We start from the raw sequence: 16,959 nt of genomic DNA, 5'->3' as shown, positions 1-16,959 counted from the left end.
TTGCAGGAGTGGATGGCTGTGGTTGAATGTCTTCTGACTGATTCTTGGGGGTTGGTTTAGATTGTGTGATATGCAAGTACAAGAACAAATTCGAAAGGCAAATGCTATGTATAAGAGTAATGCAGTCCTGCAGGAATTATACAGGGTTTGTACAGGAATTATACAAGAATATTCTTGTCTCAGAGAGAGAACAATGAACACTCATTAGTCTAACTTTTGAGATGAAGCTACTCAGTGCATAGAATTGTGCCTCTCACATGCTCTGTCGGCAGCTGACGTCAATGCATGTGTGAAACAGTGTGGAGACTTTGACGCTGACATTGGCACATGTGCAGCATGAAGTGTGTAAAACTATCGCCACTGGAATTATGCTGTTGCGAACTGAAGTAAGCGTTCTCGAAAATACCGTTCCCTAATTCTTTAGCGACATTATAGCCACATTGCGCTGCCAAATCACACTTTGTACGAGAACCACCTGTATGTGATTTTGGTGATGATCTAGCCAGAAGGTTTGAATTTTAATTCAGGACTCACCTGGACCTGGGTTTAGCCTATAAAATGTGATTTTCTCTTTTATTTTGTTCTTTGCAAAGTTGTAAATACTTATTGGCCCACAAAGTAAATTTTAGGAACTGAATATTTTATCCTATTTTGACACACAATATTTTTCCCTATTGATTTTCAGTATGTTTGGTTGGGTGACACAAAGCCTGGGAAAGGTGATCCCTCAGCCTGTAGGGAGCTCTGTGCCTGTAACTGCCAAAGTGAAAATGGAGCCAGCACCCCAAGAGTATGAGGTATGTTCTGATGGCTCTTAACTAACATTATTTCAATTACTTAGAACATATTAGATAATGTTATTTGTTTGTATCTCATTAAGGATAAAATAATTTAGATATGTTTAGTTTGGGCTGTACACTTCTGTTGAAGAAATGGAGTAAAAGCCATACCATGGGATATTATGTAAACCTGGATTAGTGGTGCTGGAAGAGCACAGCAGTTCAGGCAGCATCCAACGAGCAGCGAAATCAACGTTTCGGGCAAAAGCCCTTCCTGATGAAGGGCTTTTGCCCGAAACGTTGATTTCGCTGCTCGTTGGATGCTGCCTGAACTGCTGTGCTCTTCCAGCACCACTAATCCAGTATTTGATTTTCAGCATCTGCAGTCATTGTTTTTACCCTATTATGTAAACCTGTTTAATTCCATCTGATTTTGATAAAACTTGGAGTTGGCGTGGGGGTTACCAGACCTGCCTTTACACTGCCCTTCCGAAACATCTTAATTCCATTCTGAGATGAACATTCTGAAGTAATATAGGACGAGAACAACTAAAGATAGGCAATAAACATGGGCTCATCCAACAAAGGCCACATTCATTGAATGAATTAGGAGTGTTCTAAATTTGGAAATTTAATGCAGATAATTTTTGTATTGCATGTCTGACAACATTGGAGCTGGTTTGAGACTGAACTTAAACCTGATTACAAGTATACTCAGTGAAATTTATCTCATCACTATGGGCTAAATTTGATTCCATATATGAAACATCAGTGTTTTCACACCATTCAGTTCCTGGAATGGAAGTATGTTCCATACTTAAGGTAAAGTTGCCATAGTCTTACCAGACCATAGAGCTGCTGTCTCACTCGAGAGAGATAACTGTAGTTTAACTCAAAGGCCACCACAGTTCAGGTGGTGAGAGGTTGAGAAGGAGAGTACTTCAGTTGCTATGGGAATTGAGTCCACACAGCTGATATCACTCTGCGTTGCAAACCTGCCGACAACCAACTGAGATAACCACCCCAATCTGTGCGCTTCTTGCTCGGATGTTAATGAAGACACTTGACACAGCGTGTGGTCTTGCCCGTCAGGAATGGCTTTCATGGTTTCTCCTTTTTGAGTTAATCTTCACCTCACTCTATTTTTTGATGGATGTTTTGTGTGCTGTAAAACTGTATGCAGCTGATGAGTAATGTTGACCTATGAGATGAGTTGCAACAGGAAATAGGATCTCGATAATAATTGTGTAACATGGTTATGGTACACATTCTAAGTTTATTAGATGTGTTACTTCACTTAAAAGATCATTGTACTCAAATTAATACTCATCATCCAATTCAGTCCCTTCAAAGACTTTAAATTCATTATGTCAGTCTTAAACTTCCCTTAACATCTATATTTTTGAAAGTTCAACTTGGTGTCACCCTTCAACCAAGTCCTGCTCTTCCTTTCTTCATTCTGACATTTTTCAGTGACCATCAAGCCATCTGTGAATTTTGAACCTGCATCCTTGGTCTTTAACTATCTGCACAGTGATCTGGTCTGCTGCCCATGTCCCATTTTAGTTGAGTTCTTGAATTGTGATCTGTTTTAGTGAGTTTGTAATTGGTGCAGGTAGTGGATTTGATTCTGAATGCCAGTACAGCTATTCCCAGAATTGAATCTAAAGCTTTGAGTTGCAGTGATGCTAACTATTAATTCATTACATGATATCTGACAATAAAATGTACCAGATATGCTAAAACAACTGCTTAGCATGTTTTCCACAGCAATAGGAAACCAGATAAATCATTCTCAATCACTGTTTGACCAAATCACATGGTTTCAATTCATCTCTTTGAAGCTTAATTCAATGTCTATCACATTTCTTTTCAAGGTCCCAGTGGAGGAGAAGGAACCACAACTGAATGTGACTAATGTTAATGAGGAAGTGCCCAAAGCTGTCACCATTATAGAAGGTATTACCTTCCATCTGTAGTTAGCCATAGACTATAGCGACCATAGAAATATCTCTCTGTTGGACAGGCAAAGAGAGTCAAGTGGTTCTAGCTTTAGGGCCACCATACTGCATCCAATACAGAAACAGGAATCTCTTCCATACATACCGCTCGCCATGGGTGTATTGGAAGGATTAGCAATTTGATAATCAATTTATTTGATCACTTCATGAACATTCTAGCAAGTCCTGGAATAATGCTGAATCCTGAAGCTTCTAGCTCAGAGACAAGGTCCATGTCTACTGAGCCAAAAGACCAAGGTATATTACATAAATTGACAAACACATATATCTTGTTGAAGGAAAGTGGACTTAAGGATTATAAAATCAACCATGATCTCATTGAATGATGGAGTTAATTCAGTGGGCTGAATGGTCTACTACTGTTCTTGTATCTTATGGTATAGTGGCCTTTAGTATGTAAATTATTTGGAACCCACAAGATGTCAGATGCAATCCGACATATTATAATCTGAGGTAGTAAAATGTCAGCAAATACCCAGAAGACACTTGTCTCATCAGAGAGAGATCACTGGTGGTTGTTTAGCCTGAAAATTACCATATCACATGTGAGGAGAGAGTTTGAGAAGGCAGGACATTCAAGATAACCTTAGCTGGTGCAGGAATTCAATCTGCACTGTTGGCATCAGTGCATCCCAAACTAGCCATCCAGCAAAACAACCCCTGCTATTATGTAATATCTTTGGTTCTTTGTTATAACAAATTTTGATCCGATCTGATTCATGATATCATCATGCCTATATATTGGTATTTATGTCCTGATTTCCCCAGTTGTTCCAGCTGATCCAACCCCAGAACCGATAGTGAAGGATGAGAATCAGCCAGCAGGAGAGCCAGTCACTAAAACAAGGTAAGAGTGTAGAGGAATAAAGAGGTCATGGCAGTTCTGACCTCATTACTGATTAGAAAGCTAGATAGGGGACCTTTCACCTGCTGATTAATCAGCCAGTTTTACTCTCAGTCATTGTGGATGATTTTAGTCTGTATTTTGTTTGCAGTTCAGAACTGATTTCCATTAAATTTCACCTAATTGGGTCCTTATTTTATTTTCTGGTTATAAATACTGGACATTATGAAGCTGGAGAGATGGGCTGGTGTATGAGCTACAGAGGTACAATAGTTGCACTGTATTTATCAGAAGATATTGAGAGCATATTAAAAAGGCAGTACATTATTCAAGGGTGACTTTAATTTTCATGCAGATTGAGAAAATCAAATTGGCAGAGGAGGCCCCAAAGAATAATTCATACAATGTATTCAGGACAGTTTCCTAGGTCGGTGTTGTAGATCTATGAGGGAATCAGGCTATTTTAGATCTGGTAATGTGTAATGAGGCTGGTTTAATAAATTATCTCCAAGTAAATGATCACTGAGGAAAATGACTATACATGGCAGAATGTAGCACTCAGTTTGAAAGTGAGAAACACAAGTTAAAAAAATTACGCTAACCTTTAAAAACCAAAGAACTGTGCTTGCCGAAAATGAAAACAAAACAGAAATTGCTGGAAAAAGTCAGTAGGTCTGACAGCATCTGTGGAGAGAAACCAAAGTTAATGTTTCAGGTCCGATGACCCTTTTTCAGAACTGATTGTAGCTGGGAATAGGTTGGTAAATATGCTGAAGATGGGATCGGTGGGGAGGGGAGAGGAATAAATGATAGGTAGAGATAGACCCCAGAAAGACAGCAGAACAGTTAGACAGTCAAAGGGATAGGAATCAATCACTGCTAATAGGCGTCATCAGGACTGACAATCTATTGTCTGTGGTAGCAGTCCACGTGATATCAAGCTCTGGTGTATGGGAGTTGGAGTAAGAATGTAAGGGAAGGTGCTCAAGCCTAATGTTGCATGTATCCCACAAAGAGACAGGCATATCTAGGGCCCATGTAGGTACCCATGGCCAGCCTTTTGACCTGAAGAAAGTTGGAGGTGTTATAGAGTCATAGAGATGTACAGCATAGAAACAGGCCCTTCAGTCCAACCCATCCATGCCGACCAGATATCCTAACCCAATCTAGTCCCACCTGCCAGCACCTGGCCCATGTCCCTCTAAACTCTTCCTATTCATATACCTATCCAAATGTTGCAATTGTACCAGCCTCCACCATTTCCTCTGGCAGCTCATTCTATACACGAACCACCCTCCGTGTGAAAACGTTGCCCCGTAGGTCTCTTTTATATCATTCCCCTCTCACCCTAAACCTATGCCCTCTAGCTCTGGACTCCCCCACCCCAGGGAAAAGACTTTGTCTATTTACCCTATCCATGCTCCTCATAATTTTGTAAACCTCTATAAGGTCACCTCTCAGCCTCCGACGCTCCAGGGAAAACAGCCCCAGCCTGTTCAGCCTCTCCCTCTACCTCAAATCCTCCAACCCTGGCAACATCCTTGTAAATCTTTTCTGATCCCTTTCAAGTTTCACAACATCTTTCCGATAGGAAGGAGACCAGAATTGCGCACAATATTCCAACAGTGGCCTAACCAATGTCCTGTACAGCCACAACATGACCTCCCAACTCCTATACTCAATACTCTGACAAAGTAAAGCATACCAAACACCTTCTTCACTATCCTATCTACCTGCGACTCCACTTTCAAGGAGATATGAACCTGCACTCCAAAGACTCCTTGTTCAGCAACACTCCCTAGGACCTTACCGTTAAGTGTATAAGTCCTGCTAAGATTTGCTTTCCCAAAATGCAGGCACTTCGCATTTACCTGAATTAAACTCCATCTGCCACCTCTCAGCCCATTGGCCCATCTGATCAAGATTCCGTTCTAATCTTTGTTCAGCAACACTCCCTGGGACCTTGCCATTAAGTGTCTGCTAAGATTTGCTTTCCCAAAATGTTCTCCTTGTATTCCATGAGATCTAACTTTGCTAATCAGTCTCCCATGGGGAACGTTGTCGAACGGCTTACTGAAGTCCATGTAGATCACGTCTACTGCTCTGCCCTCATCAATCCTCTTTGTTATTTCCTTTAAAAACTCAATAAAGTTTGTGAGACATTATTTCCCATGCACAAAGCCATGTTGACTATCCCTAATCAGTCCTTGCCTTTCCAAATACATGTACATCCTGTCCCTCAGTATTCCCTCCAACAACTTGCCCACCACCAACGTCAGGCTCACTGGTCTATAGTTCCCTGGCTTGTCCTTACCACTCTTCTTAAACAGTGGCACCACATTAGCCAACCTCCAGTTTTCCGGCACCTCTCCTGTGACTATCGACGATACAAATATCTCAGAAAGAGGCCCAGCAATCACTTCTCTAACTTCCCACAGGGTTCTAGGGTACACCTGATCAGGACCTGGGGATTTATCCACCTTTACCCGTTTCAAGACATCCAGCACTTGCTCCTCTGTAATATGGACATTTTGCAAGATTTCACCATCTATTTCCCTACAGTGTATATCTTCCATGACCTTTTCCACAGTAAATACTGATGCAAAATACTCATTTAGTATCTCCCCCATTTTCTGGGGCTCCACACAAAGGCTGCCTTGCTGATCTTTGAGGGGCCCTATTCTCTCCCTAGTTACCCTTTTGTCCTTAATGTATTTGTAAAAACTCTTTGGATTCTCCTTAATTCTATTTGCCAAAGCTATCTCATGTCCCCTTTTTAGCCTCCTGATTTCCCTCTTAAAGAGAACTTTTATTTACACACAGCTTGAGGCAGCCAACAACAAAAGGTAAGTACTTGTTCGCTGTCCAAGCACTACTCTCTCAGTCTTTAGTTCTTCTTTAACTTCTCCCACTTTCTTCAGGTGAAAAGGATGGCCATAGGTACCCACATGGGCCCCAAATATACCTATCTGTTTTGTGGAGTACATGGAACATTCCTTATTTCAGTCCCACCCCAGCCCCCACCCACATCTCTTTATCCTGTACGTCGATGACATCATCAGTGCTGCTTCCTGCTCTCATCCAGAATTAGAAAAGTTTATTAATTTTGCTTCCAGTTTCCACCCCACTATCAGCTTCACCAGGTCCATCTCTGACTCCTCCATTCCCTTCACCAACCTCTCTGTTTCTGGGGATAGGCTGGCCACCAATATCTATTACAAACCCACTGACTCCCATGGTTACTTCGCACATCTCATCTTTAGTATTTATGCCAGCCTTTTCCTCGTTACAATCAATTCTAAAGAAGAGTTACTGGTCCCAAAATGTTAACTCTGCTTTCTCTCCACAGATACTATTAGACCTGCTGGGTTTTTCCAGCAATTTTATTTTTATGCTAAACTTTAATACGGATATTTGCAAAGAAATGAGAACAGAGGTAGCTGGAATGGATTGGAAAAGGCGATTAACAGAAATGATGATTAAAGAACTTTGGCAAACAGTTAAGAAATAGTTCGTGACTCTCAACAAAGATATATTCCAGTGAGGAAGGAGGATTCTCGGAACGGAATATATGGACCATATTATCCAGGGAAGTTAAGGATAGTATCATATTCAAAAGAAAATAATGAAGAGAGAGAAAGTAAACTTTGAAGTAAAGTAGCAAGTAATATCAAGACAGACAGTAAGAACCTCTTAAAACATATAAAAAGGAAAAGAGAGTCCAAAATGAATATTGCCCTCAGAGAATGAGGCTGTCATAACAATAATGGGGAACCAGGGAAATGGCAGAGTAGTTGAATGAATACTTTGCATCAGTGTTCATGATAGAGGATGCCAATAACATTCCAGAAATTACCAAGGATCAAAGAAGTAGAAGAAACAAATACAATAACTACCACAATAGAGAAAAAATACTTGGGAAACTAAAGGGGCTAAAGGCCAATATGTGTTCTGGATCTGATGGTTGCATGCTAGGATATTAACGGAATTAATACAGTGATAGTGGGGTGTACGTGTAGTAATCTAATAATTCTTAGATTCTGGTGAAGTCCCAGACAACTGGAAAACTGTCAATATGACATCCTTATTCAAGAGGGGAAGGAGACAAATAGAAATGATAAGCCAATTAGCTTAACATCTGTCATTGGGAAATATTAGCATGAATTATAAAGAATGAAATAGCAGAGTATTTTGAAATACATGATATAATCAAGCAGAGTCAGCAGGCTTTATGATGAGGAAATGATGCCTGAAAGATTTATGAGAATATGAACACGCAGGATAGATAAAGGGGAACCAGTTGATGTAATATATTTTTGTAAGGCGATAAGGTATGACACATAAGGCTTCTTAATAAAGTAACAGCTCATGATGTTAGTAGTGCTCTATGAGCATGATTAGAGGATTGGCTAACTAATATGGAGAGTTGGGGATAAAGGGAGTATTCTCAGTGTGATAACTTGTAAGTACTCGAGTACTATAGGGATCATTGGTGGCCTCACAATCGTTTACAACTCTAGGATTGTGAAAAAGCAACAATGAAGGAATGGCGATACATTTTCAAATCAGGATGATGTTTGAGTTAGAGATGGTAATTTTTCCATTGACCTTCTGCCACTGTCCTTCTAGAGGTCGCAGGATTGGGAAAATCAAATGCTTCTAGTTTGCAGTTGAAATACTGAGTTATGAATAAGTATTCAACTTGCCCAACCAATAAACTGAGTGCTGTACAATTAACACTATCTTTAAACTAATTATAAGTGCTATAAATCTGATGACAAAACTAAGTGTCTTCCCAACTCCAAATGCCTCACTCCTCTCCTCTGGTGAACCTCCTACCACTATCAATTATGAGCCCTGGTTATTAGTCATTGTGATATATTATATCCGTTTGGAATCATTAGCAAATATTCATAAGAATTATTCTTTTCCCGTTGGTTTGCAGCAATGAGGAAGCTAAAAGGTAACAATGTTCAATGTGCAGAGATTGTTGCATGTTAATTGCTTATTTTATAACTATTACTGGTAGGTTTGCAAAATGTAAATATTGGACATTAAAGTTAATTCCTGAGAGGAAGTTATGTGGATTTTGTTCTTCACTTTTTTTCCTTTACCTAGTAGTTTTAAATCTTCTCAGCCACTGGTGCTTTGGGCCAGGTTTGTGCTGTGGCCTAATTATAGCTGTGGGTTGTAGCAAATCATTCATTTTCTTACAGATACAATTAGTCAGTATTTTAGGTACAGTACCTGTATACCCATATTTATGGATGCAGGTCCTTGGGCCCACTTCTCAGCTATTCTCCAGGTTTGCAATGTCCTGTGGTTTCTCTCATTTTGGATATTTATGCACGTTTTGCTGGAAATCTGTGGAGACTGGGCAGGTCTGTCACTTTTCAATGCTTCATGTTATCAAAAATCAGTATTATTTCACAGAATCCTCCCTCTGCACATCTCACTTCCTGTTCTTACACTGCATTCTGATTTAAATATTGTTGCTTCACAATGCTTCACAATATTGTCAAATACAGACATCCTATTGTTTTCTTCACTTTTAATCCAAAGGGAAGTGTACTGATTGGAACAAGGGCCAGATAGATCATGTTGACTATGAGATCCTTGAAGTGGTTGTTAACCTGGGCCAATCAGGGAGTCCTGGCTGACAGATACAAACACGAGATTCAGAGAATCTCCACCTTCTAGGGACTGGCTCTGAGCTAGCTGGTCAGAGCCCATATACTGACCACATGGATATAAAGGATGACTTGGTGGCAGGATACCATCCTCTGTGGAAGCAGTAACACTGATGGAGAGTTGGACTGAAAGTAGTTTCTAAAAGCTAAACAATGGGGTAGGACCAACAAGGGTGGGAGGAAAGTACAAGAGCAGTGCTTGAGCATTTGAAATGGTGGCAGTCCTGAATCTGGGCACTTAGGCAAAGGGAAGATCCAGTAATCATAGAATCAGGTACATTTTGGCTCAAATGTCACAAGTCTGCTGGCGTTCTGTCCCAGAAAAGGTGCAGGTTATAATGCCTGTATTGCCACTCAGCTGCAACTTTCATTTAGCCCTCTGGGTGAGGACATAATGAATGTGTGTGCACGCTGCCACATGTGTACCTTCAGGGCCTCTCTGCCTGTCCTGTGATTGGCAATTATTAGTGGGAAATAGAGGAGGGCTTCTGGTTTTTAAAAGCAACTGACCTTATCTTTGGGAGATCATGCTGATTCACTGCCTGTACCTCATGATAAATCCAATTGCACGTTCCAGTTGAGGGGGGGGGGGGGGGGGGGGTGTGTGCGCAGGGGAGGTGGAGCGGGGTATTGTGAGGGGGAAGGAAAGGGAGAGGGTTGGAGAGTTGAAATGGCATCCATATGCCTCATATTACTTCATGCTTTTGTGACCTAACTGGGAAGAGTGCACCGATGTTCATCCCTCACCACCCAAAAGCTGTCACAAAATCTATGAAACCCCAATTAAACCACCAGGTGACTGATTTGCCTGACTGATTGTTATTCAGGACAAAAGCAATTCACATAATGTTTTGTCATTAAAAAAATGTACTCTATTTATTGTAACAAGCACGGCTTTAACAAATGGTGGAGGAAGGAGTGGATTCCTAATCTACTACAATGCAATGTAAACTATATAGAGCCATAGAGATTTTGCAGCCCAGAAACAGACGCAGCACAGAAACAGACCCTTTGGTCCAGCTTGTCCATGCCGACCAGATTTCCCAACCCAACCTAGTCTCACCTGCCAGTACCCAGCCCATATCCCTCCAAACCATTCCTATTCATATATCCATTGAGATGCCTTTTAAATGTTGCAATTGTACCAACCTCCACAACTTCCTCTGGCAGCTCATTCCATACACGTACCACCCTCTGCGTGAAAAAGTTGCCCCTTAGGTCTCTTTTATATCTTTTCCCTCTCACCCTAAATCTATGCCCTCTAGTTCTGGACTCCCCCACCCCAGGGAAAAGACTTTGTCTATTTATCCTATCCATGCCCCTCATAATTTTATAAGCTTCTATAAGGCCTCCATGCTCCAGGGAAAGCAGTCCTATCCTATTCAACCTCTCTCTATAGCTCAAATCCTCCAACCCTGACAACATCCTTGTAAATCTTTTCTGAACCCTTTCAAGTTTCACAACATCTTTCCGATAGGAAGGAGACCAGAATTGCACACAATATTCCAACAGTGGCCTAACCAATGTCCTGTACATGACCTCCCAACTCCTCTACTCAATATTCTGACCAATAAAGGAAAGCATACCAAACACCTTCTTCACTATCCTATCTACCTGTGACTCCACCTTCAAGGAGCTATGAGCCTGCACTCCAAGGTCTCTTTGTTCAGCAACACTCCCTAGGACCTTAGCATTAAGTGTATAAATCCTGCTAAGATTTGCTTTCCCAAAATGCAGCACCTCACATTTATCTGAATTAAACTCCATCTGCCACTTCTCAGCCCATTGGCCCATCTGGTCAAGATCCTGTTGTAATCTGAGGTAACCTTCTTCACTGTCCACTTACACCTCCAATTTTGGTGTCACCTGCAAACTTACTAACTGTACCTCTTATGCTCACATCCAAATCATTTATATAAATGGTGAAAAGTAGTGGACCTAGCACCAAATCCTTGTGGTATTCCACTGATCACAGGCCTCCAGTCTGAAAAACAACCCTCCACCACCACCCTCTGTCTTCTACCTTTGAGCCAGTTCTGTATCCAATTGGCTAGTTTTCCCTGTATTCCATGAGATCTAACCTTGCTAACCATGGGGAGCCTTATCGAACGCCTTACTGAAGTCCTTTTAAAGATCCCACAAACAGGCATATTCATGCATAATTAATACAGACAGAAAGTGAACAGTTTAGTAGTGATACTGTAGATGGAAAAAATATATAGATAGGAAACAAAATTCTGAAGATCAAAAGTCAGATCACAAAAGTGGGTTAAATTGTCTTTCACAATTTCTTTTGATTTTAGTGATGATAGCGCTTCAAGCATGCCTGTAAAGCAATGGTCATTCCTCACTTCGACAATCGATCCAATGGAATGAGTGTTTTTTTTTCTCATCAGAATTCAGCTTCTGTGATTTTTCTTCACCATAGAGAGAGAGAGAGAGACATGGGACATGGGGAGAGACAAAGATGTATTCAGTTTGCCGGCTCTGGATGACTCTGACTGACCTACACTTCCAGCTATGTAATAAAATACAGCTCAACTAATCAAAGGGTTGTCATCAGACAATCTTTCCTTAATTCAAAAACTCTTCATGCCAATTTGTCGCAAAGTAACAAATCTGACTTCTTAACAAAGCAACAGCTAAAAATGTGTCCCATTTTATTTTTCAAACTCTCCTGTTATTTCAGCTACATAGTAGTTCAACCTGCATTTCAGTTTATAGTCCAAAAAGTAAAAATATGTAATCCCTGACAATGTATCAACTTCCATTGTTATTGATATGGCAGGGAGGAGAAAGTGAGGACTGCAGGTGCTGGAGATCAGAGCTGAAAAATGTGTTGCTGGAAAAGCGCAGCAGATCAGGCAGCATCCAAGGAGCAAGAGAATGATATGGCAGGGCCAAGTAATTTTTAAATTCCAATGCAAACTCCAGCTTTACCACTTGATCTCATTAACTTTGTAAGAGTAAAATTTCCAATGGAAACTTCTGGTGTCTTTAGAAATCTGCTACTTTTTTTCCAAGGTCTGTCAGACACTAGCCAGTGCTAAGGAATTCAGAAGGAATTTCCAAGCCTCGTTATCCAGGTTCATCTGTGAAGGGCTGGCATTTGAACAAAATTATTAGAAAGCTGCTGGTTTATAGTAATGGGTTCTTGAATAATACACCTGTCCAGAGCTGGGGAAGAATATAGAATGTGAAATGTTATTGGCTAATGAAGTCACAATTAAATACTCTGTTGATGCACTGGAGAGCATGGGAAGATCTATTGATATGGGAAGATCCATATCAATTCATGAATATATTTTTTAGGACTATTATGGGATCAAACAGTTGCTAAATATCTAACTTAATTTAATATTTTGCTTTTCAGTGTCTTCAGTTGGCTAACAAAAGGTCTTGGGAATGTTGTGCCACAGCCAGTCATCAAATCCCAATTAACAAAGGAGGTATGTTCTAAATGAAGACATTGATTATGAAGAGTGCCTGGATGCTATGTCAGAAAACAGAGATCTCAACAGTAGACCTGGTCAGCAATTAGTTGATGATTCCTCCTCCTATTACAGCCTTGATAAGTCCTCCTCCTATTACAGCCTTGATTCAGACAATACTTGAGAAGGGTCACTGGACCCTGAAACGTAAATCTTATTTCTCTCCACAGCCACTGCCAGACTTGCTGAGCTTTTCCATCAATTTCTGTTTTCATAGCTGAATTTGAGAGGTGATATGAGAGTATGTATCTTGCCCTATTTGTCAAGGCAAGTTTCAACTGAATGGCCCAATTAAGCCAGTAAAACTAGATCAGAAGAAACTCTTCACTTGCTGGACACATGCCTTGCGCAAAGGAAAATAGAAATAGTTGCTGAAGGCCAGCCATTTTTGCTGAAAGAGTTCCTCAGGTCACCAACTTATGCCCAATGTCTCACTGTCCTCGCAGTCAACATGACCAAAAACCTAACTGGAACAATCATGTAACCATCATGGCTACTAGAACAGGTTAGAAGCTGGGAATGTTTTTCTTTATTCATTTGGGGGATGAGCCTTCATTTATTTCTCATCCTTTTGCCATTGAGAAGTGGCAGTGAGCTGTCTTCTTGAACTGGTGAAGTTCATTTGGTGTAAGTAGATCCCCAGTGCTGTTAGGGAGGGAGCTGCAGGATTTTAACCAAGCGCAGTGAAGCATTCAGCAGGAAGTAACTAACCTCCAGGCTCATTAAGATCTCTGTTCCATCATCAAGGCACAAGCCAGGAACATGATGGGATGCCCATCACTTCCCTGGATGGCTGCTGTCGTAGCACCCCTCCTGAAGTTTAATACCATAAGGGAAAGAAACACCCCTCCATCAGCTGAATATGGTCATAAACTTTCCATTGTGGCAAACAGGAATGAACAGGAATGCTATTTTGTGTCACACGAAGTAAGTTGTAGCCCTTTCTACCCTGAAAGCCTCTTTTCTACTCCTTCTGCACATTTGTGCTGAAACTTCTTCCCTATGACCCTGAGCCTTCACTCCTATCAGCTGGTCAGCTGCTGGTTTCACCTTTTCAAATGGGCAACTGACCAACAACACTGAAGTGAGGTCTAGGAGATAAAATATCTTAGCTCTTAAACTTAAACCAGCAAGTGCATTTCGATCTTGGCTTTCTAACCTTCTTGACCTTGGTTCCTAAACTCACTGGTGGTTAAAGTCAAATCCATCAATGAACAGATGACTTGAAGTTCACGGCTGTAACATTTCTCTGAAGTGTGTTTCTCATCCCTCTGTTTTCCAGGATGACAGGACTATAACTGCATGCCATGCAGAGGAAAGTGAGTACAATGTTCTCTGAATCCTATTTTTGTTGATTTATGAGAGCTAAAAACAATTTCAGAAAAAAAAGTGCAAAACTTAGAGCAGATCTCAGGTAAGTCGACATTTATCCAGAGGGCAGAAAGTTGCTGAGCTGTGGAATTCTGCCAAGGCATAGAGAGGATGGTTGAGCTGCAGGACAGTAGTAAGAACATGAACTATGGAAAAGGTCACTGACATGGAGGTCTTTGAGATTTAGGAGATGACTAGGGAGGGATGGATTTCTCTTTTGTTAGTCTCTTAAAGCAGAGAAGACACTGCCATGGAATGCAGTCCAGGGTCTTTTAAAGTAGGGAGGCTACTTTCTGGCTGACTGGGATAATGAGGAGGCTCTCCTGTTATTAGCCCCTGCCATTGCATATTGGAGAGTTTTGCAGGTTCCATTATGATCACACCTTCCATGGCCAGCAAGACCCGAAAGTGGGACTTGAAGCCGGAACTTCTGTAAAAGAGATAGGGACACTACCCATTGTGTCAAAAGACTCCAGGGAGGTGAATCAAGGTGGGGAGGAGTGTGTGGAAATGTAGGGCATTTCTTTCAGTGAAAAAGACAAGGTCAATGAAGAGATTCTTCACCATCTTCCTCAACAGAAAAACCAACACAAATACTAAATGGTATAATTTTTAAACCTGCATTCATGGAACGTTGGTATTGCTGATAAGGCCAGCAATTTATTGCCCATGAGAAAGAGTTGGAGACTAACTTAGTTACATTCACAAGAACAACTTCAGTCATTTATTAGAACTAGCCAATCATCTTGTAGTAGAGTTAAGAAACCAGAATTGAGAGATCACAAGTGAGTCTATCCATTCAATGTTATCATGTTAAAAGAGGGGAGTTTGAACGTAACTGATTAAGGTGTGCGTTTCCATAGCCGTGTAACGGAACAAGATCCTGACACAAAAGAGTGAATGTAACCATATCCATTACTATTTCAACTGTGTATGTGAATAGGCTTTACATTCTTTATGATGCAATGTTATAATAACATATAAATTTATTATTAATATAAGTTACTTGTGTACTTGTAAAGAATGATTTTGAGTATTGTATTCGAAGTACTTTTGCCATAGAATTTTTTCTTTATTTTCAAAACAATTTAAAAATTAGTGTTACTGGCAAGACACCCTGGATCAGGTATAGTGAAAAGCACTCTGCCCCAGAAGGATGCTTGATGTTGCACTGGTATGACATTACATATTTCTGTCCCACAACAGCTGAACTTATTATGCTAAATGTGAGTGTTAATGCAATAACAAATTTGGCTGGTTCTAATCTGGAAACCACATCTAAAAGGGGCCAATTCAGCTCATTTCAGATTGGATACAGAGCAGAGAAGGAGGGACAATTTTTTTTTCATTAGGTGGGCTGGATTCAAATCAAGTTCTGGGGACAAAAGGTTACTGTTTCAACCCATTATGTCACACAATTCCCGAGCATTAGAAAATCTTTGGTTTGGTCCTTATTCAAATAGAATACCTGAAAGTGACTCTCAGTGAAGTCAAAGGACATGCAAACAACATATCTGAACATAGTTGTTTGTTAAACAATTCAATTACATAGCTAAAAATCACACAACATCAGGTTGTAGTCCAACAGGTTTAATTGGAAGCACACTAGCTTTTGGAGCGAAGGTCCTTCATCAGGTGATAATGGAGGGCTCAATTCTAATACACAGAATTTATAGCAAAAATTTACATTGTGATCTAACTGAAATTATACATTGAAAAATTGATTGTTAAGTCTTTCATCTGTTTGAATACCATTAAAGTTTCAGTTCTTTCATGTGTAAATCACATAACCTTTTCTTAAAAGTTGCATTCTCAGGTTAGCTGTTAACAATGGGTGATAGCTAGACAATATGTTGAAGGTGTTAGCCCCCTGTGTTCGCTATCTATGCCATGATGTTTAGATTAATTCTAAAATGAGATAATGGAATTTTACATGAATGCATGCAGTTTTTGAGCAAAGTACAATGTAACCCTGCAAGTACAAATTCACCCCACAAGATATGACATAGTAATGCTGATTGGGAAATTAACCTTCTCCCAGAGATGATTTGGAGGTGGGGTGTTGGACTGGGGTGTACAAAGTTTTAAAAAATCACACAACACCAGATTACAGTCCAACAGGTGTATTTGGGAGCACTAGCTTTTGGAGGGCTGCTCCTTCATCAGGTGGTTGTGATCAGGTAGTTTCTTCTCTCAGAGAAAGTTTACTCAAAGTGTTGTAATCCAGTCATGCCACTAGGTGGTGCACAGTTCACCTGATAATATACAACACTGGATTAGTGGTGCTGGAAGAGCACAGCAGTTCAGGCAGCATCCAACGAGCAGCGAAATCAACGTTTCGGGCAAAAGCCCTTCATCAGGAATAAAGGCAGTGAGCCTGAAGCATGGAGAGATAAGCTAGAGGAGGGTGGGGGTGGGGAGAGAGTAGCATAGAGTACAATGGGTGAGTGGGGGAGGGGATGAAGGGGATAGGTCAAGGAGGAGAAGGTGGAGTGGATAGGTGGAAAAGAAGATAGGCAGGTCGGACAAGTCAAGGAGACAGTAACTGAGCTGGAAGTTTGAAACTAGGATGAGGTGGGGGAAGGGGAACAGTGAGGAAGCTGTTGAAGTCCACATTGATGCCCTGGGGTTGAAGTGTTCCGAGGCGGAAGATGAGGCGTTCTTCCTCCAGGCGTTGGGTGGTGAGGGAGCGGCGGTGAAGGAGGCCCAGGACCTCCATGTCCTCGGCAGAGTGGGAGGGGGAGTTGAAATGTTGGGCCACGG

At 40.9% G+C, this 16,959-nt stretch overlaps 1 protein-coding gene across 6 annotated transcripts in view; it reads left to right on the top strand.

Moving 5' to 3' along the window:
* Positions 1 to 16,959, top strand: part of cngb1a (cyclic nucleotide gated channel subunit beta 1a) — a 217,498-nt gene that overhangs the window by 47,171 nt on the left and 153,368 nt on the right. For all 6 annotated transcript variants that reach the window (XM_072547720.1, XM_072547719.1, XM_072547716.1 and 3 more), the window contains exons 11-16: positions 686 to 797; positions 2,657 to 2,738; positions 3,569 to 3,647; positions 8,590 to 8,607; positions 12,708 to 12,783; positions 14,108 to 14,144. In XM_072547720.1, coding sequence (XP_072403821.1) covers positions 686 to 797; positions 2,657 to 2,738; positions 3,569 to 3,647; positions 8,590 to 8,607; positions 12,708 to 12,783; positions 14,108 to 14,144 — 404 coding nt within the window. The remainder of the gene's footprint in view (positions 1 to 685; positions 798 to 2,656; positions 2,739 to 3,568; positions 3,648 to 8,589; positions 8,608 to 12,707; positions 12,784 to 14,107; positions 14,145 to 16,959) is intronic.

The sequence above is a fragment of the Chiloscyllium punctatum genome, chromosome 26 (genome assembly GCF_047496795.1).
Source record: "Chiloscyllium punctatum isolate Juve2018m chromosome 26, sChiPun1.3, whole genome shotgun sequence".
Taxonomy (NCBI): domain Eukaryota; kingdom Metazoa; phylum Chordata; class Chondrichthyes; order Orectolobiformes; family Hemiscylliidae; genus Chiloscyllium; species Chiloscyllium punctatum.
Note: the sequence above shows the minus strand (reverse complement) of the source record. Positions and strands in the feature narration are given on the sequence as shown.